At 50.9% G+C, this 21896-nt stretch overlaps 2 protein-coding genes across 8 annotated transcripts in view; one reads left to right on the forward strand and one right to left on the reverse strand.

Annotated features, from left to right (window-relative positions):
• On the reverse strand, positions 1-7566 carry LTAP1 (lipid transport auxiliary protein 1). 2 transcript variants are annotated; one of them, XM_083165994.1, is made up of 7 exons: positions 7377-7566; positions 5040-5141; positions 4842-4950; positions 4606-4659; positions 1035-1201; positions 830-888; positions 1-738 (listed from the first exon to the last, which is right to left on the reverse strand). In XM_083165994.1, the coding sequence occupies exons 1-7, from the start codon at positions 7443-7445 to the stop codon at positions 540-542; spliced, it is 759 nt and encodes a 252-aa protein (XP_083022120.1). In that variant the 5' UTR covers positions 7446-7566; the 3' UTR covers positions 1-539. The 2 variants fall into 2 exon arrangements, with proteins under 2 accessions (XP_083022120.1, XP_083022119.1); XM_083165993.1 differs by having other exon boundaries at positions 4591-4659; positions 7377-7559.
• The window catches only part of UBAP2L (ubiquitin associated protein 2 like), a 26938-nt gene continuing 12591 nt past the window's right edge, over positions 7550-21896 (forward strand). For 4 of the 6 annotated variants that reach the window (XM_083165987.1, XM_083165989.1, XM_083165990.1 and 1 more), the window contains exons 1-24: positions 7550-7662; positions 9354-9483; positions 9568-9645; positions 9764-9874; positions 10930-11092; positions 11288-11383; positions 11515-11560; positions 11639-11745; positions 12094-12168; positions 13283-13335; positions 13455-13540; positions 13625-13796; positions 14172-14367; positions 14588-14835; positions 14927-15099; positions 15482-15674; positions 15772-15826; positions 16175-16352; positions 16437-16503; positions 18417-18597; positions 20085-20173; positions 20369-20422; positions 20816-20897; positions 21209-21426. In XM_083165987.1, the coding sequence (XP_083022113.1) occupies positions 9394-9483; positions 9568-9645; positions 9764-9874; positions 10930-11092; positions 11288-11383; positions 11515-11560; positions 11639-11745; positions 12094-12168; positions 13283-13335; positions 13455-13540; positions 13625-13796; positions 14172-14367; positions 14588-14835; positions 14927-15099; positions 15482-15674; positions 15772-15826; positions 16175-16352; positions 16437-16503; positions 18417-18597; positions 20085-20173; positions 20369-20422; positions 20816-20897; positions 21209-21426 (2811 nt within the window). In that variant the 5' untranslated portion in view covers positions 7550-7662; positions 9354-9393. The remainder of the gene's footprint in view (positions 7663-9353; positions 9484-9567; positions 9646-9763; positions 9875-10929; positions 11093-11287; positions 11384-11514; positions 11561-11638; positions 11746-12093; positions 12169-13282; positions 13336-13454; positions 13541-13624; positions 13797-14171; positions 14368-14587; positions 14836-14926; positions 15100-15481; positions 15675-15771; positions 15827-16174; positions 16353-16436; positions 16504-18416; positions 18598-20084; positions 20174-20368; positions 20423-20815; positions 20898-21208; positions 21427-21896) is intronic. The other 2 variants (XM_083165988.1, XM_083165992.1) reach the window with 1 other exon arrangement.

A 21896-nucleotide genomic window follows, 5' to 3' on the forward strand; every position in this document is an offset into this window, starting at 1 on the left:
GATAATTCATGTTCCGATTTAATACTGCACATGAAAGATACAAAAGATACACACACCCCAACGCCGGGTGTACGCACAGTACTTATCTACAGATCCATATGTACAATTGCTAAACTAAACCGGTAATTACTTCTTAAAGGCTCCGAGCCTGTGACCAGCGGGAGCAACATGCGGATTGTTGCAAATGTCATTTAGCTGCATGTTAGCGCACCCAGCCCCATCTCCCACTGGTCAGTCGTGAGGAGGGTTTATTTGAGGGCTTTGTACCAATTCATAGTCATCCAACTCTTCCAGAACGAGAGACAACACTGCCACAGGCACCGACGCTTGGTCATAATCGCCACGCATTGCGCTAACTATGCTGTAATACTGTTCTGCTTTTCTCTTGCTGGGAAGTTCATATGAGCCGGAGATGACCACAGACTTTGTCCAGTTGTAGCGCTCTCACTCAGAGAGATAAAGACCCTCTTGTGAGCAGCTTGTATTATTATGACCTAGGAACCGGGGAGGGAAGGTCTCACAGAACCCACACAGCAGAATCACAAAGTGCTTTCTAACGTGTTGTAGTTGTCTTTAAAACTCTTCAACTCCAGGAAGTGTTTGGGTCTCTTGGTCTTCTGGCTGGACGGCAGGTACGTTACCTGGATGGTGGGGCTACCAGAGGGCTCCGGGGAGGAGGACAGGTCTCTGGCTGCCGATTGGCGCTGCCTATGGCTTCCCACCTCTCTGGACTTCACACTGAGGAAAGAGAAGACAGGAAAGAGATTATTATCTGTATTATCATGAAGACCACATCTCAGACCACATGAGGAGGAGGAAGACCTCTTACAATGCAGACAGCTCCGCCAATGCCTCCACAAACTTCTCATGATCAGTTTTTCCATACACCTAGTAAGAAAAGGAAGAGTTACACCGAGTCTCTAGTCTCCAGATAGTAAATGTCGATAAATGGTTATACTGAGAATACAAATGAGCAAGCTAGAAAAACACCAAGAACTTTATCATTTCTCCACTTCTCCTCCAGGTGCGCTTACCCCAGTCCCGTATCGGGCAGAGTCGTAGCGGTCCAACAAGGTGTCCAGCAAGGTCTTTCGCACGCTCCTGAAGGGCGAGCCACCGTTCCTCATGTCCAGCAGGAATGCTCGGAAGTTCTTTCCTACTAAAGATTTGGGATACTTGCGGTTCTCCTGGATGGGGATGTCTGCAACACAGAGAAGGATGTAATTCTGTAGCGTTAGCGTCTTCATCCGTACAATATAATACATGGAAAGGGTGACCGATCACTCCAGCGCTGCCAGTTGGCTAATGTGGGGTTCTCTAATGATCCTAATAATTGGTGGCTTGTACGGATCACCCTGGCCATGTGGTGATCCTAATAATTGGTGGCTTGTACGGATCACCCTGGCCATGTGGTGATCCTAATAATTGGTGGCTTGTACGGATCACCCTGGCCATGTGGTGATCCTAATAATTGGTGGCTTGTACGGATCACCCTGGCCATGTGGTGATCCTAATAATTGGTGGCTTGTACGGATCACCCTGGCCATGTGGTGATCCTAATAATTGGTGGCTTGTACGGATCACCCTGGCCATGTGGTGATCCTAATAATTGGTGGCTTGTACGGATCACCCTGGCCATGTGGTGATCCTAATAATTGGTGGCTTGTACGGATCACCCTGGCCATGTGGCGATCCTAATAATTGGTGGCTTGTACGGATCACCCTGGCCATGTGGTGATCCTAATAATTGGTGGCTTGTACGGATCACCCTGGCCATGTGGGGATCCTAATAATTGGTGGCTTGTACGGATCACCCTGGCCATGTGGCGAATGGAACCCTAACTGGAGAGCAGATGTTTATTTACAATGTAGTTACAATTGTATGCTCCGATTGTTCTGGTAATTCAGGTCATTGATGATTATGAATACTGAGGGCCTGATTCAGACGCAGCTGCGTATATGTCTATTGGCATCTGCCATCCTGTGACTGCATGCTAATGCCGCTACAGAGCCTTTGCCTGGTGTACAGCCATGTGGTGGAATGTGCAGGGACTATGGTGCCCGCTGTCAGCATCCATACGTGCTGCACCATTAGTCGCACCAGCTCTATGGCTGTGTGTCTCCCATGCACTTCCATCACTGCTCCAGGACGTGCTACTAGGACGCATACGTGGTGCAACAGACTCATGCGCAGAAGAATATAGGAAGAAAAACCCAACCCTGACAGCAACGGAGAGTGCGACTCGGTTTCTGGTCTCCCAACTGTGTGGTGCCGATGTAACTCATCCAATAGCAATAAACTGTTTTATCAAACTAATAACTGGATTGGGAATCTGAGAGAAAGTATCTGCGTATAACATTCCTCACCACCTCACAAATTAACAGGGGCAAACAATTTAAGTATTTTGGACCAGTCATTTGACAGGTTGCTAGACATTGTCCCCAGAGTCCCATCCTGCATCTGTCCACCTTATCTGTCTTTTCCTCTGTATCTCATCTCTGTCCCTCCTCCTAACCTGTCACTTCCTCTACTTCTGATCTCTGTTCCACCTGTCCCTCTCCATGACCTTTGTCCACATCCCGCATCTGTCTCCTGCTCATATCTGTCCCCATCACATACTCTGTTCCCAACCCACATAAGTCCTCTTCATCTGTCCCTTCCTCTGTCTCTCATCTCTGTCCCCATCACGTTCTCTGTCCCCATCCCACATAGGCCCTCTTCATCTGTCCCTTCCTCTGTCTCTCATCTCTGTCCCCATCACGTTCTCTGTCCCCATCCCACATAGGCCCTCTTCATCTGTCCCTTCCTCTGTCTCTCATCTCTGTCCCCATCACGTTCTCTGTCCCCATCCCACATAAGTCCTCTTCATCTGTCCCTTCCTCTGTCTCTCATCTCTGTCCCCATCACGTTCTCTGTCCCCATCCCACATAGGCCCTCTTCATCTGTCCCTTCCTCTGTCTCTCATCTCTGTCCCCATCACGTTCTCTGTCCCCATCCCACATAGGCCCTCTTCATCTGTCCCTTCCTCTGTCTCTCATCTCTGTCCCCATCACGTTCTCTGTCCCCATCCCACATAAGTCCTCTTCATCTGTCCCTTCCTCTGTCGCTCATCTCTGTCCCCATCACGTTCTCTGTCCCCATCCCACATAAGTCCTCTTCATCTGTCCCTTCCTCTGTCTCTCATCTCTGTCCCCATCACGTTCTCTGTCCCCATCCCACATAGGCCCTCTTCATCTGTCCCTTCCTCTGTCTCTCATCTCTGTCCCTATCACGTTCTCTGTCCCCATCCCACATAGGCCCTCTTCATCTGTCCCTTCCTCTGTCTCTCATCTCTGTCCCTATCACGTTCTCTGTCCCCATCCCACATAGGCCCTCTTCATCTGTCCCTTCCTCTGTCTCTCATCTCTGTCCCCATCACGTTCTCTGTCCCCATCCCACATAAGTCCTCTTCATCTGTCCCTTCCTCTGTCGCTCATCTCTGTCCCCATCACATACTCTGTCCCCAACCCACATAAGTCCTCTTCATCTGTCCCTTCCTCTGTCTCTCATCTCTGTCCCCATCACGTTCTCTGTCCCCATCCCACATAGGCCCTCTTCATCTGTCCCTTCCTCTGTCTCTCATCTCTGTCCCTATCACGTTCTCTGTCCCCATCCCACATAGGCCCTCTTCATCTGTCCCTTCCTCTGTCTCTCATCTCTGTCCCTCTTCCTAACCTCTGTCCCTTTATGTTTAACATAAACATCCATTCATATGTTTTGGGGGACGCTGACCAATTGGAAACATGTGAAAGGTGTACACATATAAAAGTGACTTTCAGGGCACTTACATATGCTAATGAGCTGCTCATCGCCCCTCTCCGCCCCCTGTCCTCGGTGCGTGCACCAGGTTCAGACGGTACGCCGTGTGTACACAGATGCACACCAATGGTCCCCCGTGCTGCGAATTAATATGTATAAGCCCCCATGTCTCATCTATCGCCCCCATCTCCATAATGACAACACACAATGTGCACTGTTGTAGGGACAATGCTGTTATCTCCTCTCAATAGAGATAGTGTAGGGGTTGAAGGGTTGGGAACAATTTCTTAAAAGATGGGGGGGACTTACTATATTTACATCCATTGGCTTGTGGGCATGCTGCAGACAGGGCAAGTGGGGCGGTAACTAAGAAATAATAGCTCAGGAGTTATCTGCCTCACTCTCTATGGTGCTCAGCTAGTGGCCTGTGAGAAGCAGGATCGGGAAGGATTCTGGAGAGTCTATGGCCTTGATGTCTAACCTTGGCACTCCAGCTGTTGTTGAACTAGACATCCCAGCATGCTCTGCTTCAGGTTTGCTATTTGGCCATGCTAAATCTGATGCAGAGCATGCTGGGATGTGTAGTTCAACAACAGCTGGAGTGTCAAGGTTAGCCATCAAGGGTCTATGATAATACATGCAAGCACAACACCTGATGAGCCAAAGGCATCATGATGAGACAGTATCCACAGAACAGTGCCCCCTATGGCTAGGTTATACATTGCAAGTACAGAATTAACAAACAAGCATTATTTTGTACAGGTGTCACCAAGAGCTGCAAACCCATTTACCGCAAAGGCGTTTACCCGCATCTTTAACAGCATCCAGCGTCTTCATCCTGTACAGATAGTTGTAGCAGCCTGAAAAACAAAACCAGGGGTTAGGTCAGAAGAAACATTGTGCTGTATACAGAGGGGCGGTGTACGGAGGGGGACCGCGCGCACGGTGTACGGAGGGGGACCGCGCGCGCGGTGTACGGAAGGGGGACCGCGCGCACGGTGTACGGAGGGGGACCGCATGCAATGGCTTATAATGTCCTGACCTGGTGTGTCTAGCTGGAGCATCCGGTCATCCCCTTCTGCCAGGAGACGGGGTTCAAACTTGATGTCCTGGACCTTGGACAGCCGGTTATCGATCTCCTCCTTCAAGCCCTGAGTGTAAAAGAGAAGAAAATGAGAACAGAAGACAGGGAAACAATGGCAGCCCCCTCCCCATTACCAGCTACACCCAGTATGTGTACCTTGGGGGCATTGTGTCCCACCGGGACGTGGGGTCCTCTGCGGGACTTCATGGCAAAACGCATTATTTGTCTCTTCACAAAGATGAACAGAAGAACAAACACCTGCAGTAAGAGAAGGGGGTGGAGGGCTTTAATAGAGGCACATAACAATGCTCAGTCTCTCTAGATCTACCCCGCTATCTCATCACTGATCCCCTGTAATGTAATATGACACATCACTGGTGCCCATAGTGTATCCAGGGAAACCAACCTACTTGCTGCCCCATCCACTTACCTCATTCAGGCCCAGTCACTTCCAGCCTGGACTATGCAACCTTGTTACTCCTGCCTCACCCCCTAAAATCTATGCTGATCATCTTGGCCCAATTGATTTGCCTGCTTGCCTTCATCTTATACCCCATTTACACCCAAATCCCGGATCCAACCCAGCATTTGGAACACGGATCCAAGCCAGGTCGTATCTGGTATTTGAACAATTTACACTGCTCGCCGCGCTTGCCCGTGGTTAACTTCACATGTATTCCGCGTCCCCTCGCCACACTATAAAAAATCAACTCCACGCCGACGTGGATGGTGGGGGTATGAAAAGGTCGGTAGGACGGCTGCACTCGCCACGCTTCGGGATGGTGGGGGTGTTTCAGGAACACACTCACACCTGCCATATCAGACATCTGAGCAATAGCTACTCAGAGGTCAGAGGCAGGAGGGAGCGTCTGAGACACTCCTACGTATAACACACATGGAGCGTATTATTGCATTGCTACTGTAGCGTCTGAGACGCTCCTACGTATCACACACATGGAGCGCCTCTCCGCCGGTGCCCTCATGATCCCCTCTCCACAGAAGAGAGGATATCATGTGGGCACAAGCGCTGTGTGAGAGGCGCTCAGTATGCGCTGCCGCCCTGAAACTAAACAAGTAGCCTGATAATGTAAGGCGGCTCGGCAGCTGGCAAGCTGCCAGAAATCAAACAGTCGCTACGCTACAAGCGCAGCTTAAGGCAGTCTGGCAGGCTGCCAATATTCAAGCTACAGTGTCTCGCGCTGCCGCCGTGAAACTAAACAAGTACCGACCGACTTACCCGTTTACACTGCCAGGACCTAGGTAGAAACCTGTGTAAAGGGACATGGGTTAACCCCTTTTACACCGCCGCTGACCCGGGTCCAGGAGGGAAAATCCCGGGTTTTTGCGGTGGTGTAAAAAGGCTTTTGGGAGGCCCCCCAACAGATGTGCTGAGACACACACTTCAGCCAAGGGAAGCCAGCCTTTGGACCAGATTCTCTAAGCTTCAAAAGGTATAAAATGTTGAGTGAAAAAAAGCCAGCCAATCAGCTCCTTAAACACAGTCTGTGACATGGCAGGAAGGAGCTCATTGGCTGGCTGCTTATCACTCTCTCTTTTATCACTTTTGAAGCGTAGAGAATCGGGTCCTTTGTGAGGGAGAGACCATTTATATCCAGTCACACGATGTCTCATTCAGCAGTTATCTAAAAGCAGGTGGATGTGACAGGCAGAGTGAGATATGATGCTGTATAGAATATCTGCCCCACTGTATAGTGTAAAGACCCTCATCTATTAGTGCAAGGTACCGTATGCAATCCCAGTCATGGGTGCAGGATCTGATAAATATTCATGACAGTCATGATGATCTGCAACTCCGATCCAAGGTGAATGGGAATGTGCCTCAGATCGGAGTTGGAAGAAAATAACATACAATATGGCCACTTTTCATCCAATCCCTCAATCCGGAAGCTTAGAATTGGCTTAATAGTGACCATATAGAACTAGTGGATGGGGGCCTTAAAGGGAGCCCACCTGAACACTGTACTGTAACGGGGTGCCCCATTTATAGTGTATGAACCCCTTGCTCTAGTACAGGGGTTCTTAAACTCGGTCCTCAGGACCCCACACACCTCACATTGTCCATGTCACCGGGCAGGTGCACAGGTGCCCTCATTACTGACTGACACATTTTAAAAGATCCACAGTTGGAGCTAATTATTCCCTTGTGATTCTGTGACGAGACCTGGAAAACATGCACTGTGTGGGGGCCTGAGGATCGATACATGGAGAGGGGCCTGTATAGTCTGTGTGGGGACTATTTCTGTAAGGGAGTCTCTCTTTCTGTGTATATAGCCCCATTATATACTCCATATACTGCATGGGAGCCCTGTATATAGTGTATAGGCGGACGCTGGGGTACTCGGTTTACCTACCACCCAGCATGCCCCAGGTATACACTGCTCCTGTGATGCTGCGAGGTAGGGCAGGAGCAGAGCATGGTATGGGGCATACGTGTGTGTACATGGAGGGGTCCCCCGACTCCCTCCTCCTCACCAGGCTTCCATAGGCCATGATCAGCACCACGTTGACACCGGACAGCCAGTTGCTCTTACTGGGCTCCATCTCCCCGTTGACAGCGGCGCTTCCGCGTTCCCCCCAGGTCAGGTGACCTCGCAGAGGCGATGGTCCGACTCCAGCCTATCAGCGTCCGCGCGAGAGATGGAACGCAGCGCGCGCCTAAGGGCGGAGCGGCGGCGAGGTCACGTGGTGCGTCAGAGAACGGAGGGGGTGGAGTGGCGGCGAGGTCACGTGGTGTGAGGAGAGAGCGGAGGGGCCGCAGGTAAGGACGGAGCGCGGCTGCCGCACGGTGGGAGGGGGGAACCCTGGGAGTGGAGGGGGGATCCGGGATGGGGTTGGGTCCCGCTAGGCATAGAGCAGCTGGGGGACCGGAATGGCGTCCGACAGGGTCTCCCAGCGCCAATATCACCCCGCGGCCTATGGGCCGGCCAAAGCCTCGGGCTCGATTAGGAGTCCCCGCCGTCTATCTGCAATTCTGTCCGTCGCCCGGCTCCCGACCTGTAAGCACCATCCCGGGCGTGTTCCCTTGCCTGATGCTGGCCAGATGGGTGCTGGGAGCCGGGTGCTAGTGTCCTCTGGCCCCGTGGACTCCCGCCGGTCGCAGTGCCCGGCTGAGAGCTCACTGAGGGGTAGTCTGAGCCGCCCATTCTCTCCATCTCAGTCTCTGGAGAACCACAAGTCCCAGCCAACCCATCTTCCAATACTCAGGGCATGCTGGGGTTTGTAGTTCCCCCATCTGCCATAGGAGAACAGGATGGTCCCTTCCTTAATGTTTCCTCCAGTGCATTACACAATGTATCTGGGAAGCGGTGTTACCACGGAGACTCTGTAACCTGGGCTCCAGAGCTTGCACTCTAATCAGGATAGTGGTGAAGTAGCAGCTTCTAGCTGCCCTGTTACAGGCTGTGTTTTACAAATGACAGGAGCCGATTGGCCTCTTTGTCACTTCCAGCAGGCTTAAAAACCTGCCCCTCTGTAACCTTGGCCCAGAGCTTTTGCTGTATGAGGTGTAGCAGATGGGGGGGGCGCGGCGTAGTGAGAATCGGTCACTGTGCCGGTCTTCCAGATCTGATGTCTGCCACGCTGTAGGAGCCTATTGCTGGCACACAGGTCATGCAGTATACTGGGCTTGCCTTTCCTCATCTGCTGAATTGACCCCAGGGAACACATCTGTAGTCTTACAGCCTGGGCTACTTATTTTGGGCTATGGGTCCCCTGTTCCTCCAACGGGGTATTAAAAAAAAATATATATATATATATATATATATATATATTTTGGACTTTAGTGTCCGCTTGGGGCATGTTGATCAATAAATTCTTCCTAATTCCACCCCACCCTCCCCTCTCTTTGATAAATGAATGCTAGATGATCTTCTAAACCTCATTTTCTAATATCCCAGCCAGCCATGTTTTCTTGGTAACTAATCCAGCGCTGTTTCGTTATTGCTCCTCATATACAGTATGGCCGGTGACACTGAGGGAGAGGGACAGATTATACCCTGAAATAGCCCACAGTGACACACGAGGCCCCCATGTCGGGCATGCTGAGCAGCTGCTCTGAGGTGTCAGTGTTAGGAGTCATCATTCAGTTGGGGTCTTTTTTTTTTTTCTTGTTCACTGATTAATGCCCAGGCCCCTTTTGCCATCCTACACAAAGCTTATTTGCTCAGCTGGTTGTGTTTACTATAGGACCCGGGTAAATGGACCGTGGTTTAAAGTATTAATCTTGATATGCCATGGCCACAAGAGCTTACACTGTAACAAGTGCTGAGTAATACAGGTACATAAGGTAACGGGTTAGTGACTGGCTACCGAATTGCTTCTTAGATCCTAAAAGATATGTATTGCACCAGTTTATATATGGTCTCGGCGAGTGATCTGTGTCAGGGTATTGTATCTCATTAGGTGCGTATGGTGAACGTCATTGATCATTTTCTTTTGTTTTCTCTGCAGAGCTGTAACTTGTAAATACTGTTATTTGTATATACTGTAAATGATGACCTCGGTGGCGGCAAACCGTGCCCGGGGCAACTGGGAACAGACACAGACACAAAATCAGACACAGCACAAGCAGAGGCCACAGGTATGGGTCCCCTGGGGCAGTGACTAGTCAGTTGGTAGGAGGCGATTGTGGAGCTCATGCTGTTTCTGTCTGTCTTCTCTCTAGGCCACCGCTGAGCAGATCAGACTGGCACAGATGATCTCGGACCAGAATGACGCCGACTTCGAAGAAAAAGTTAAACAGGTGAGCGAGCGGCCTTTCCTAGATCTACCACTCCTGCACACATTCTATGAGGGGTGTATTATAAGGTCACGTAGCCCAATAGCCGCTCCGTCACTGAGTGTTCTCTCTCTCTCTGTAGCTGATTGACATCACAGGGAAGAACCAGGATGAGTGCGTGATCGCGCTACATGACTGTAACGGGGATGTCAACCGAGCCATCAATGTCTTGTTGGAAGGGAACCCAGACACCGTAAGTGCCATAACGCGCACAGCATAATCAGCTGTTGGGTATAAATATATTTTAGACTCTCTTCACACTGCCATATTTTTGTGTGTGCGTCACAACTGGCTAAAATCTATATAATAAAACAATTCGCTGATGCACATGACTGCTTGGATGTGATTTGCATGACACCGTACTGATTGGCTGCCCAGAGAGGAACAGGAGCGACTGACATGACTCTGCAGAGGCCGGTCCATAATCAGTGCAGTACTGCCGTCTTTTTAATCATGGCCGCTCCCACTTGTGATAAGCCCATTTATAACACTTACAGGTAACTTTATATCTCTGCTCTGTTTTTCATGGTGAAGTTCTTCAACTCCGACTGCCACCATTTTGTTATATGAAATTGAGGAAGTGGTCATGATTAATTAGATTACAGCTGGCCGCATGGTGTTCCTGTTTAATTTCTAGAACACCCTGTAGCCTGGCAGCCTACCAACAAAGCGGTGCTAAGCTAGGGTGGTATTGTGTCCTGTATTCAGCTTCTCCCAGAAATCCTCCTTATTGTTCCATAGCGATGTCTCTGACCAGTCCTCCTTCCTTTAGTACTAGGATTGCACACAATGTTCCTCAGGGAACAGATTGAATTACTGGCTACATGCTATTTGCACAATGTCCTCTAGAATAGGTGAATCGAGAAATCCATGTTTTTCGTGAATCCTGGCCCCTATGCCGCAGATGTATTGGGAGCAATGACATGATCCCCAACGGAGACACAGAAAACATGCATAACAATTCAGATCTTCACCATGCTTCATTTCCCCGGCCCACCGGCTGATCGGTGGTTAAGGGCATCACGGTGCCCAATGCATGGGGGGGGGGGGGGGGGTGCAATTTGTTTTAGGTAGTACTGTTCTCTGTGATTTGCGTCTGCAGCACAGGAGTTTATCCATGAACAGTGTTCCTCTGGTCGCGGGTACACATACTTAATACTAGTGTATGGCCATCTTGTGGTGTTGCTGGTCTTCTGAAAGAATGTAAAATGCAACCAGCTTGTGCTAGAATTGCATTCTCGCCCGCAGCACTCATGGGAGATGGTGGGTAAGAAGAAAGGGGTTTCTGGACAGAAGGAGACGGGACAAGCGGAACCCAGCGAGGAAACCCGGGAGAACAGAGAGCGAGACTTCAGCCGCAGACGTGGAGGAGCCACCCGGAGGGTCCGAGGGGGCAGTCGCGGGAGAGAGTGTAAGCCAATGAAACTTCTATACGATTGGTGCACATGGCTGTCGTTCCTCTGTTCTGTCTGCTTCAATGTTACACCACATTGTACTCGCAGACCTACAGGGATAAGATGCCCCTTTCCTCTGCTTTCTGTCCATCGTTAATATGGGGGGTGGCAGAGTCTGTATTTCTCATCTTCACCCTGACTTTCTCTTCCAGTTCGGGCGCAGGAAAACGGTTTGGAAGGATGTAAGAGTGGTGGCTCTTCCGGCAGAGGCACAGAGAGGGGACGCAGAGGGCGCGGGAGAGGCAGAGGTAAGCGTCTCACCAGCGGAATTGTAGATGGTGATGTGAGCTTAGCAGCCCAGCCTGCAGCACGGCGGGTGCCGATTAGAACTCTGCTGATGATCCAATGGGAGTTTGACTTTGTTCCTCTTGACCTCCAGGGGGTTCAGGACGAAGAGGTGGACGTTTCTCTGCACAGGGTATGGGGTAGGTACACAAAATTGATATTCCTATATACTGGCTGGTGTGTTCCTTCCCTTTACTTTGTCACGTCCTGTGTTCCAGAACCTTTAACCCTGCAGACTACGCAGAACCTTCCAGTGGCGAGGACCATTACAGCAACAGCAGCACATGGAACAACACTGCTAGCTTCGAGCCTGACGATGGAACAAGTAGGTTCCCTTCGCATCCTGGCATTAACCCCACCTAGCCAGCAATGATTAATGTAAATAGTATTTCCCCCCTTGTAATAAGAGGCCACAACCAATCCAGATTACCAACCAACACCCCCCCCCCCCCCCCTTCCTTCCTCATGCATTGTTCTGTTCTAGTCCGCACTAGTGGCAGGGAGTTATATTGGGGGCTGGCTAAGGGCTTTGGGTTGGGCCACAGGGTTGTGGGTGCCTGGTTCGGGGTTACCTGCTATTCCTGGGCATAGATAAACTTGGTGTATGAGCAGGTTCGGGGACAGCCTGCACTTTAACTCAATGTGATTGTTTTGTTTTCCCTTTTTGTTTCAGGACTTGATTACATTGGGGGTGAAGGGTCAAATTATCCCCGAAAAATTTCCACTGCTCCTGGTATGAAACATCCAGGTGCTCACATTTCCCCTGATAACCTTTATTCCTATCTGATTGTTGTGTACAGCTAACCCCTGGCCTGGGAGGTTGCACGGTGCGGTATGGGGGAGGTGGGGGGATGTGGTGGCCACTATACTGCCTGGAACTGATGGTAAAGGTCCATATCTTCATGTAGTCACATGGTGCCTGCGTCCAGAGAGAGGCCTGATCGCTGTGGAACGCTACCCTAGGCTGGATAAGCGGGTTCGCTGTGGCGGCCTAATTACATTCATGACTCCTTCATTAAAAGAATAAACCAATAACATTAGGCTCCTGTCCTTGCGGCCGCCACACTCCGCATCGCTTCTCTTGTCCAGCCTATGTGTCTGCTCCTAAGTAGGCGACTGCTTTCTATTAATCCAGCTTGTAATGTCATCTATTGTGTGATCTGCTTTTATAGATTTTAATTGCTGTGCTGAGATCGGACCGGAGATCAGCTTGCCGTAATGTAGTGGCAGTAATGGGCTGACAAGATGCATTATTTAGCTGATGATAACCTCCCGTACCGGTGAGAGCGGAGACTGTGGAGTGAGAGTGCATCTTTCCATGATCGGTGCAGCCTGCAGTGCTGTGGTCTAGCTGACAACAGAGAGCAGCACCATAATGGTCACTCCTTCCTTATAGTCGGTCTCCAGCATCATGTATATTACGTTTAGTATCCCATTACACTCTGCGTAGCTATTGCTTCTACCAACCAGCAAAGGTATAAACCCTGACATAGATCTGGATGACCAGCTGCGGAGATGTTACTGGGTTTGGGCTCTGTGGCCCGTCCTTGTATGGGGTCTCGGTAATCTATGAAGACCACTCTTGTTCAAACCCTAATTGTCCATAGATAGATTGTATTCTGCTTGGGACCTGTGATGTATATCCGTGTACATCCCTGTGCTCATTGGCCGTAATGTTACAACTCTAGCAGTAATACCAGTAAGCCGGTTCTGTAATAGTGAGGTATTCATGGGTCTTGTGGTGAAGGCATATGAATCGGTGTGATCCTAAATAAGATGTGACCATCACTGGTCATGGTCAGTAACCACTGTGTGTTCGGGACCCCTTGTAACACCCTGTGCTCCATCTTCTTGTCTGCCAGGTGCCTGGAGGACCGCCACAGAAGAGTGGGGAACAGAAGACTGGAATGAAGATGTAGGTACCACGGAGGAGGTTGAGACACTTTTTCTACTGCCCCCTATGTGGCAGGACTGGTGTGTCCACTTCGGACACCTAGAGGTCACCTATTTCTTATCTACTCCTTATATTTACAGCTTTCTGAAACCAAGATCTTCACAGCTTCCAGTGTGTCCTCCGTACCCCTGGTGTCGGAGAGTGTGACCATCACTGCAGGACAAAGGTGTGTATGGGACTTGGCGGCCCCCCATAATTCTGCAGCTACTTTACCTTCAACCCGGACTCAGTGTGTTCTTGCTCCCCACAGGATTGACCTGGCTGTCTTACTGGGGAAGAGTCCTACATCCATAGAGAATGATTCTGCCAATGTGGACTCCTCGCAGAACCCTACCTTGTCCCAACCCCTGGTCTTCAGCAACTCCAAGCAGGGCACGCTGTCCCAGGCCGGTCACAGCACATCCTTCTCTCACCACAGCATGGTAGATCGCAGAGACCAATATTCTCAATTCCTCTTATCCAATAAATGTTACATGTTTTCTTGACTAGAGAATATTTAACTGTAGAATAATAATTGTTACATCTGAAATCTTAATATGTGCATTTTGACCAGGCGGTTCCTCTCCAGGAACCCTGGGGTATTATCGTGCCTTGTGGCATGCCAGTAGACCCTTTCTGGCGTTGTTGGTTGCCTCTAAGGGGGGACAGCGCATGCCAGATTACTTGTTCCTGTCCTGACTAACAGTCTATTCTACTGGCTGATGGATCTGTGTGCAGGAACTACACTGTAACCATGGCCTTAAATCATTAAACCCGCCAGTTCTGGAAAATCCCTAGTAAAGGCCTCTATTCCACAGGTCGGCATGTTGAGTAAGGGGTTTGGTGATGGGGAGTCGAAGGGTGGCAGCACCACCGGATCGCAGTTCTTGGAGCAGTTTAAGACTGCGCAGGCTCTGGCACATCTTGCTGTCCAGCATTCCCAGTCGGACTCCTCCAGTAACACCACGTGGGACATGGGCTCCACATCGCAGCCGCCTTCCCTGGGGCAGTTTGGTAAGTTCTCCTAGGACTGCTTATTCTGACATCTCTGTGGCATTCATTACTACAGCGAGCGTAAGTGTAACCCTGGCACGTGAGGCTGCACATATGCAGGATTGTGCCTAGATGTTTCCCCGCGTCTCCATTCACCCAGAGCGCTGGCCAAATCTGCTACACAGCGATGGGATGAGGGGTTGGAGATACTGTAGATGACTGAGTCGCTTTATCTCTCCAGACCTAAAGAGCCCATCCGACCCATTCACCAAGCGCCAGAGTTTTCCAATGGATGTGTACCTACAGGAGAAAGCACCTGTGGCAAGTGCACCATCTGCCACGCAAGTGTGCCCATCGCCACCGTTAACTGGCAAAGGCGGCCATCCCACCCAGATGTCACCCGTGTCCTCTGAGAATCAGTCTGGAAGTCCTCAGCCGGCTCACCACAAAATGAAGGTTCAGAAGAAGAAGGCGTCGCTCACGTCCAAGGTAACTGGCGTCTGGTGTCATTATGGTCTGGCGTTGGTGCTGTGAGGTTTGCAGGGTCCGGTGTGTCTCACGCTCTGTGTTCTGCCTCCAGATTCCAGCGCTGGCTGTGGAGATGCCAGGGACAGCTGACATTGCTGGGCTGAACCTGCAGTTTGGGGCCTTGCAGTTTGGCTCTGAACCGGTCCTCCAGGAGTACGAGCCCTCTCCAACAACGAATGCAGCAGTGAGCCAGTCTCAGAGCAGCCTGTACACCAGCCCGGCCAGGTAGTACTCCCCCCAACTTCTCTGTATTCCTCTGTGCTGCTTCCTCACAACCGTAGGTCAGTGATAGATGCACACTGTGTTGCCAGTGGAGATTGGGAATAAACTACAGCTCAATGTTGGGTAGATGTTTAGTGATCTGACGTTGTACTGGTTGGTCAGGTGGTCATCTACTTATGCCTCTTCCGTTCCTCACCTTATGCACAACAGTAGACCCTTTGTAGTTTCATCTATAGCCGCAAAGGGGGGACAGTTTGTGCCACATCAATACGCCGCTTGCGAACGACGCTGCAGATGTGTCTGCGGTTCTTCCTGGTGAGCGCACATGTTCTAGCGTAGCTGATGTCACAAGAGTTCGCCTCTAATCCGCTCTTGTTTTCCACAGCGACTTGTCCAGCAATGCGGTCAGCAGCCAGAGCCCAGAGGCTGTGTATCCAGGCAGCGGGATCCAGGCGGCAACATTTACCTCACAGGTCAACTCTCAGGGCCCCATGTATGAGCAGAGGTCTACTCAGACCCGGCGCTATCCTCTCTCTTCCTCCACCTCGTCTCCACAGAAGGATCTCAGCCAGTCCAAGGTACAGCCAGTCAATATTCTTTCTTTAACACCAGCGAGCAGAACATACAAGAGTCACTATAACAGTCCCTTTCCTAATGGCGTCTCCTCTCCTGCAGAACGGCTACAGCTCCACGCAAACTTCCACAATGCAGGCTCCTGTATCAGGAGAAGGTAAGTCTGTCCACCAGGTGAGGGCGCCAGCACACCCGTAGACCCTTTTAGACTTCATGTAGCCTTAAAGGGGGGACAGTGTGTGCTACACTAACCAGACAGCTGTGTAAATGATCAGATGTTTCCGTGATCTGATAAGTGACAGATCTGTACAGAGTTCGTCATTTCTTTCTTCCCTGTGCAATTCAAGGTCTGAGAATTCTTGATGTCATTTGTGTGAGCATTTAGAATCATTAGAAACCTGTGATTAACATTCACGCCATCACAGGTTCCATTGTGTTCAGGTGTTGGAAGATGGTCTACACTCTCTCTCTCCCCTGTTCATGTGTCTTGTCTCTTTTTGTTCAGTGCCGTCGGCGCCCACGATAAAAGCAGATTCGTCTTCTGCTCCCAGCATGGCCTCACTCAGCGACCCTGTGTCGGGCTCCTCTTTGCTGGCCACCGCTGGACCGCATTCCTCGCAGCTGAGTGGTATGAGCCACGTCGAAGAACTATCAAACCCAGCTGTCTCCACTCAGCTCAGCAGGTATGTGTATAATAACGCCAGGGAGAGCCCCACAGGGCCCCCAGCTGGTACTTCATGTAATGTGACTGTCTTCTCCTCCTGCAGTTCGTTACCCTCCCAACACCAGGCGCCTGTAGCGTCCACAGTGAGGACCTCAGCATCTGCTCCCATGGTGAGTGCAGGCAGCGTGTTCCCAATAATCTGCATGTCCGTAGACCCTTCCAGCCTTCTTACAATGGCCGTCAAGGGGGGACAGAACATGCCATATTAAAGCGGGCTTGGTGGCCGTCTTATCAGTTAGTGGTTACTGATGGCCTCCATCGTCCGTACAGTTTGTCTGTCTCTGTGGGTAGCAGGGTGTATACACAGGAGTGTGTGGCGGCCTCTGTGGGTAGCTGTATATACACAGGAGTGTGGCGGCCTCTGCGGGTAGCGGTATATACACAGGAGTGTGGCGGCCTCTGCGGGTAGCGGTATATACAGGAGTGTGGCGGCCTCTGCGGGTAGCGGTATATACACAGGAGTGTGGCGGCCTCTATGGGTAGCGGGGTGTATACACAGGAGTGTGTGGCGGCCTCTGTGGGGAGCGGTATATACAGTGTGTGGTGGCCTCTGTGGGTAGCGGGGTGTATACACAGGAGTGTGTATACACAGGAGTGTGTGGCGGCCTCTATACTGTGGGTAGCGGGGTGTATACAAAGGAGTGTGTGGCGGCTTCTGTGGGTAGCTGTATATACACAGGAGTGTGGCGGCCTCTGTGGGTAGCGGTATATACACAGGAGTGTGGCGGCCTCTGTGGGTAGCGGGGTATATACACAGGAGTGTGTGGCGGCCTCTGCGGGTAGCGGTATATACACAGGAGTGTGGCGGCCTCTGCGGGTAGCGGTATATACAGGAGTGTGGCGGCCTCTGCGGGTAGCGGTATATACACAGGAGTGTGGCGGCCTATGTGGGTAGCGGGGTATATACACAGGAGTGTGTGGCGGCCTATGTGGGTAGCGGTATATACACAGGAGTGTGGCGGCCTCTGCGGGTAGCGGTGTATACACAGGAGTGTGTGGCGGCCTATGTGGGTAGCGGTATATACACAGGAGTGTGGCGGCCTCTGCGGGTAGCGGGGTATATACAGGAGTGTGGCGGCCTATGTGGGTAGCGGGGTATATACACAGGAGTGTGGTGGCCTCTGTGGGTAGCGGTATATACACAGGAGTGTGGCGGCCTCTGCGGGTAGCGGTATATACACAGGAGTGTGGCGGCCTATGTGGGTAGCAGGGTATATACACAGGAGTGTGGCGGCCTATGTGGGTAGCGGGGTATATACACAGGAGTGTGGTGGCCTCTGTGGGTAGCGGTATATACACAGGAGTGTGGCGGCCTCTGCGGGTAGCGGTATATACAGGAGTGTGGTGGCCTCTGCGGGTAGCGGTATATACACAGGAGTGTGGTGGCCTCTGTGGGTAGCGGTATATACACAGGAGTGTGGTGGCCTCTGTGGGTAGCGGTATATACACAGGAGTGTGGCGGCCTATGTGGGTAGCGGGGTATATACACAGGAGTGTGGCGGCCTATGTGGGTAGCGGGGTATATACACAGGAGTGTGGTGGCCTCTGTGGGTAGCGGTATATACACAGGAGTGTGGCGGCCTATGTGGGTAGCGGTATATACACAGGAGTGTGGTGGCCTCTGCGGGTAGCGGTATATACACAGGAGTGTGGTGGCCTCTGTGGGTAGCGGTATATACACAGGAGTGTGGTGGCCTCTGTGGGTAGCGGTATATACACAGGAGTGTGGCGGCCTCTGTGGGTAGCGGTATATACACAGGAGTGTGGCGGCCTCTGTGGGTAGCGGTGTATACACAGGAGTGTGGCGGCCTATGTGGGTAGCGGGGTATATACACAGGAGTGTGGTGGCCTCTGTGGGTAGCGGTATATACACAGGAGTGTGGCGGCCTCTGCGGGTAGCGGTATATACAGGAGTGTGTCTGCAGTATATTATCTAGCTGTAATCTCCCACCATGGATGTATTGATGTTACAAAGGCTTTGTGGATTTCTGAATGCTTAATCTCTGTTCTGTCCTCTGCTCAGCACACCAGCGTGGAGAGTGATCCCAGCTTACACTCAGTCACCACTTTCTCCATGGCCTCCAGTACTGTACCCAGCATTCCGCCTGCCTCCTCTAACCTCAACGTTGGCAGCCTCGGGCTCGGCCTGGGCACCAGTTCCACACTTGCCCCTTCCACCCGGAACTCAATTGCTACCACGTCAGGTACAGGGAACCGGGGGTGGTTACGGTGTTGTGTACATGCCTTTTTGTCTTCTGCGTGTGTGTTGTATGAGAATATATTGGATATCTGGTCTCCTTCTCTACTCTGGGTACAGCTAGTTATTTTGGGTGGGGCGTATTGGCCAAAAGCAGTGGTACCATAAAACACTGCACATCGCCTCCTGACCAAAGCTGGCATTTCTGGCTGCAGAAACATTACACCTGTGAAATCCTAATAACAAACCTAGAAAGTTGCTTGAGGGCCCAATAATAGCCAAGCGTTACCAGAATCACCATGTTCTAGTGTAATGTTGGCACCAACTCAAAGAGGACGCCACCCTCCTGAAAGTGGGGACCAGTGGCACGCGGTGCAGTGTGCCAGGGACGTAGTGACTGAGCGGGAGGTGCTGCAATGCTTCCAGTACCGAATGTAGATTCCAAGGTACTAGGGAATGACTGGTGGTGCCATGTCGCCCACAGAAATGACCTTCAGCTCTGGAATATTAATGATTTATCCCAAACCATCCTGTACAATAACTAAATAAAATTTGATGGTATCTGTTTACATAAAGATACAGGTCTTGTAGACTGCAGCCCAGCTACTTGTGATCATCATACAGTCGCGGCTCTAGCTCCACATGGTAGCATGGTCCCTGTGTCAGCAGGGAACCAGTCCGATGCCACCATCCGCAGCACAACACTTTCTCTTGAACAGACACAGCCCTATATAATGCACGGCTGGTGTAATACAGCCCCGCTGATACTGCCAAGGCAGCTTGCCATGCCCAGCACTTGATGCCAGTGACCTTGATCTTGTTAAGCGATATAGAAGGGATTGAGAGGTTGCGGTTCGAAGTGACTGACTGGTGATTATCCACGTGGCACCAAGAATGGGAACTGGAATGACATCATTCAGTGTTCATAATGGGAGGTGGGACTCAGTGAGGCACCAACCACTACACAATTGGGTGTTACATGTTCCTATGATCCCTTAGATTCCGCTTTGGCGGTTGGTTTGTGCTATTGGATTGTCTTCATTCCTGATCTGGTTCTGGAATATGCAGAAAAGGATATTGGCTTATCCGCTTCTGCTGGTGTCCCGCTATCCTGGATGTAAAGTGGCGTGCACCACAAGCTTCATCTTGCAGACATGGATCGGACCCCTTCCAGGATGAATCCTGGGCATTGAACAGAAGGCACCTGTCCTAGACACTAAGGAGTAGGGGTATTTATTACAGCTTCTAGAAGAGCAGTCTTGGTAGGGTGTTGTGGCGGCAGTAGCAAAGGTTTGCAATGTTTGTGGTATCGGATCGTCTCAACATCTTGGTGTCATCATTCCCTTGGGATGATAGACTTACTAGGTTACACTTATATTTCTTATTTCCTTTTATAAAGGAGAGTCCAAATGTTGATCCGATAACTTCAGCTGTGGCCTGGCCTTTGGGGCTGTAATATGCACTTAACTAAGGGACTCTTTTTGTGTCTTACAGGTAAAGCCCCTCCAAACCTACCCCCAGGTGTTGCCCCACTGTTACCAAACCCATACATCATGGCTCCTGGTCTGTTACATGCCTATCCCGTAAGTACAAGCTGGGTCGGTGGGTGGGGTGTGATCTATGTATACTTGTAGCAATGTCCTCCGTAAATAGGGCTCCCTTGCTATTACCCCAGCTGTGGCCCCATAGTAACGTTCGCATTTGACCAGTAATGGATAAGATAGCCCTGGATTTGAGGAGTTCTTTGCAGTGTAAAGGTGTTTCTCTTTCCTCCCCAGCCGCAGGTCTATGGTTACGATGACTTACAGATGTTACAGACACGGTTCCCCTTGGTGAGTGTCACATTAATAGCGTTCCCTAATCAGAGATGAGTGGACTTTCCAAAGGCGAACCAGTGTGTTCTGCACAGAGTTCTCCGGTCACTCTGGGACCTCTGGTAGTAAAAGTCTAGAACCAAACTCTGCAGTTCAGCTTTTAAGGATAATAGTGCTTGAGCCCAGGTGGTTACCGCCGACTATTGTGTTTAAATCACCTGTGTTCAAGCGTGATATCCTTAACACCTAGACTACAATAACAGAGTTTGGAATCCTTTGCATGTGATTGACACCTGTCACTGACGTTCTGGTCTGTGGATCCGGAATGCTGTGTCACTGGGACTCCACTCTGACCATGGATTGCATACGGAGAACATATGTCTTACAGTGTTCATTGTGTCTGTGTTGTAGGATTATTATAGTATCCCGTTCCCCACGCCCAGCACTCAGCTCACCGGGAGAGACGCCAGTTTGACCAGTAACCCTTACTCTGGTAAGTGCTCAGCCTGTTACATGGGGGGGGGGGGTGTAGCATGCCAGTTGACCCTTCCCGCTCAATCCTGTGGCAGTGAAGGGGGACAGAGCATGCGAGAGTAACAGAGGTGCAACCGGATGATTGGCGGCATATTTGCTAACTGTCTCTAAACCATCCATCTCTGACACAAGGGCACTCCCGCTCAGTGGGGGATATGGGACACACGGACTGCAGGAGTGTCTTATAGTCTGATTTGGGGGGGGGGTTCTCAGCATCAGTTCTTTGTAACCTTATACATTACTAATATTTCCATCCTTTCTTCCACACAGGTGACCTCAGCAAGTTCGGCAGAGCCGATGCATCTTCCCCGGCTCCGGCCACTACATTGCCGCAGCCCCAGCAGAGCCAGGCCCAAGGCCACCACACCACGCAGCAAACATTCCTTAACCCGGCCCTGCCTCCTGGATACAGCTACACCAGTCTTCCCTACTACCCCGGGGTACCGGGCCTGCCCAGCACTTTCCAGTATGGGCCTGCCGTGTTCCCAGTGAGTGCGCATTTCCGTTAGTAAGCGGTCACACCCGAACATAACTGTCTTGGGAGGGGGAGATGGGAAGCCCTGAACATAGCACCTTACACATGTGACCTTGCAGCGAATCCTTACAGTATCATTTTATTTATTTTTAAACCCCCTCCCCCTCTCTTTTGGACAAGATGGCCCCACCCTAAGGGGTCGGTTGTGGACTTCTGGGCTCCGAAACTGTCATGTCTTGATCTTGTTGCAGTCAGACTTGGAAAGGACGCCATTTAACCTGATACTCTGCATGCAGCGACCGTTGGTGGGTGTGTGGGGAGGGGGGGGGGGGGGGGGGTCAGTGTAGTTGGGGGTCTTTTTTTTTTTTTTTTTTTTTTTTTTTTTTAAGGTTTGTACCTTGGCCCACCTGGAGAAGGGAAAGCGATTCATTATTCACTGTGGTCCCTGACCGGTCCCGGTATTTCTGGGAAGTCCGTTTTGAA

The sequence above is a fragment of the Crinia signifera genome, chromosome 12 (assembly GCF_055691185.1).
Source record: "Crinia signifera chromosome 12, ASM5569118v1, whole genome shotgun sequence".
NCBI classification, from domain to species: Eukaryota; Metazoa; Chordata; class Amphibia; order Anura; family Myobatrachidae; genus Crinia; species Crinia signifera.

Bases quoted from the DNA above. Each gene is read 5' to 3' on its own strand.
- LTAP1 (XM_083165993.1), bottom strand. From the start codon at position 7,445: ATGGAGCCCAGTAAGAGCAACTGGCTGTCCGGTGTCAACGTGGTGCTG. The intron at 1,202-4,590 runs GTAAATGGGTTT...TCTGTGTTGCAG, and splicing joins TGCGGGTAAACGCCTTTGCG to ACATCCCCATCCAGGAGAAC. The intron at 739-829 runs GTAAGAGGTCTT...CTCTTTCCTCAG, and splicing joins TTGGCGGAGCTGTCTGCATT to TGTGAAGTCCAGAGAGGTGG.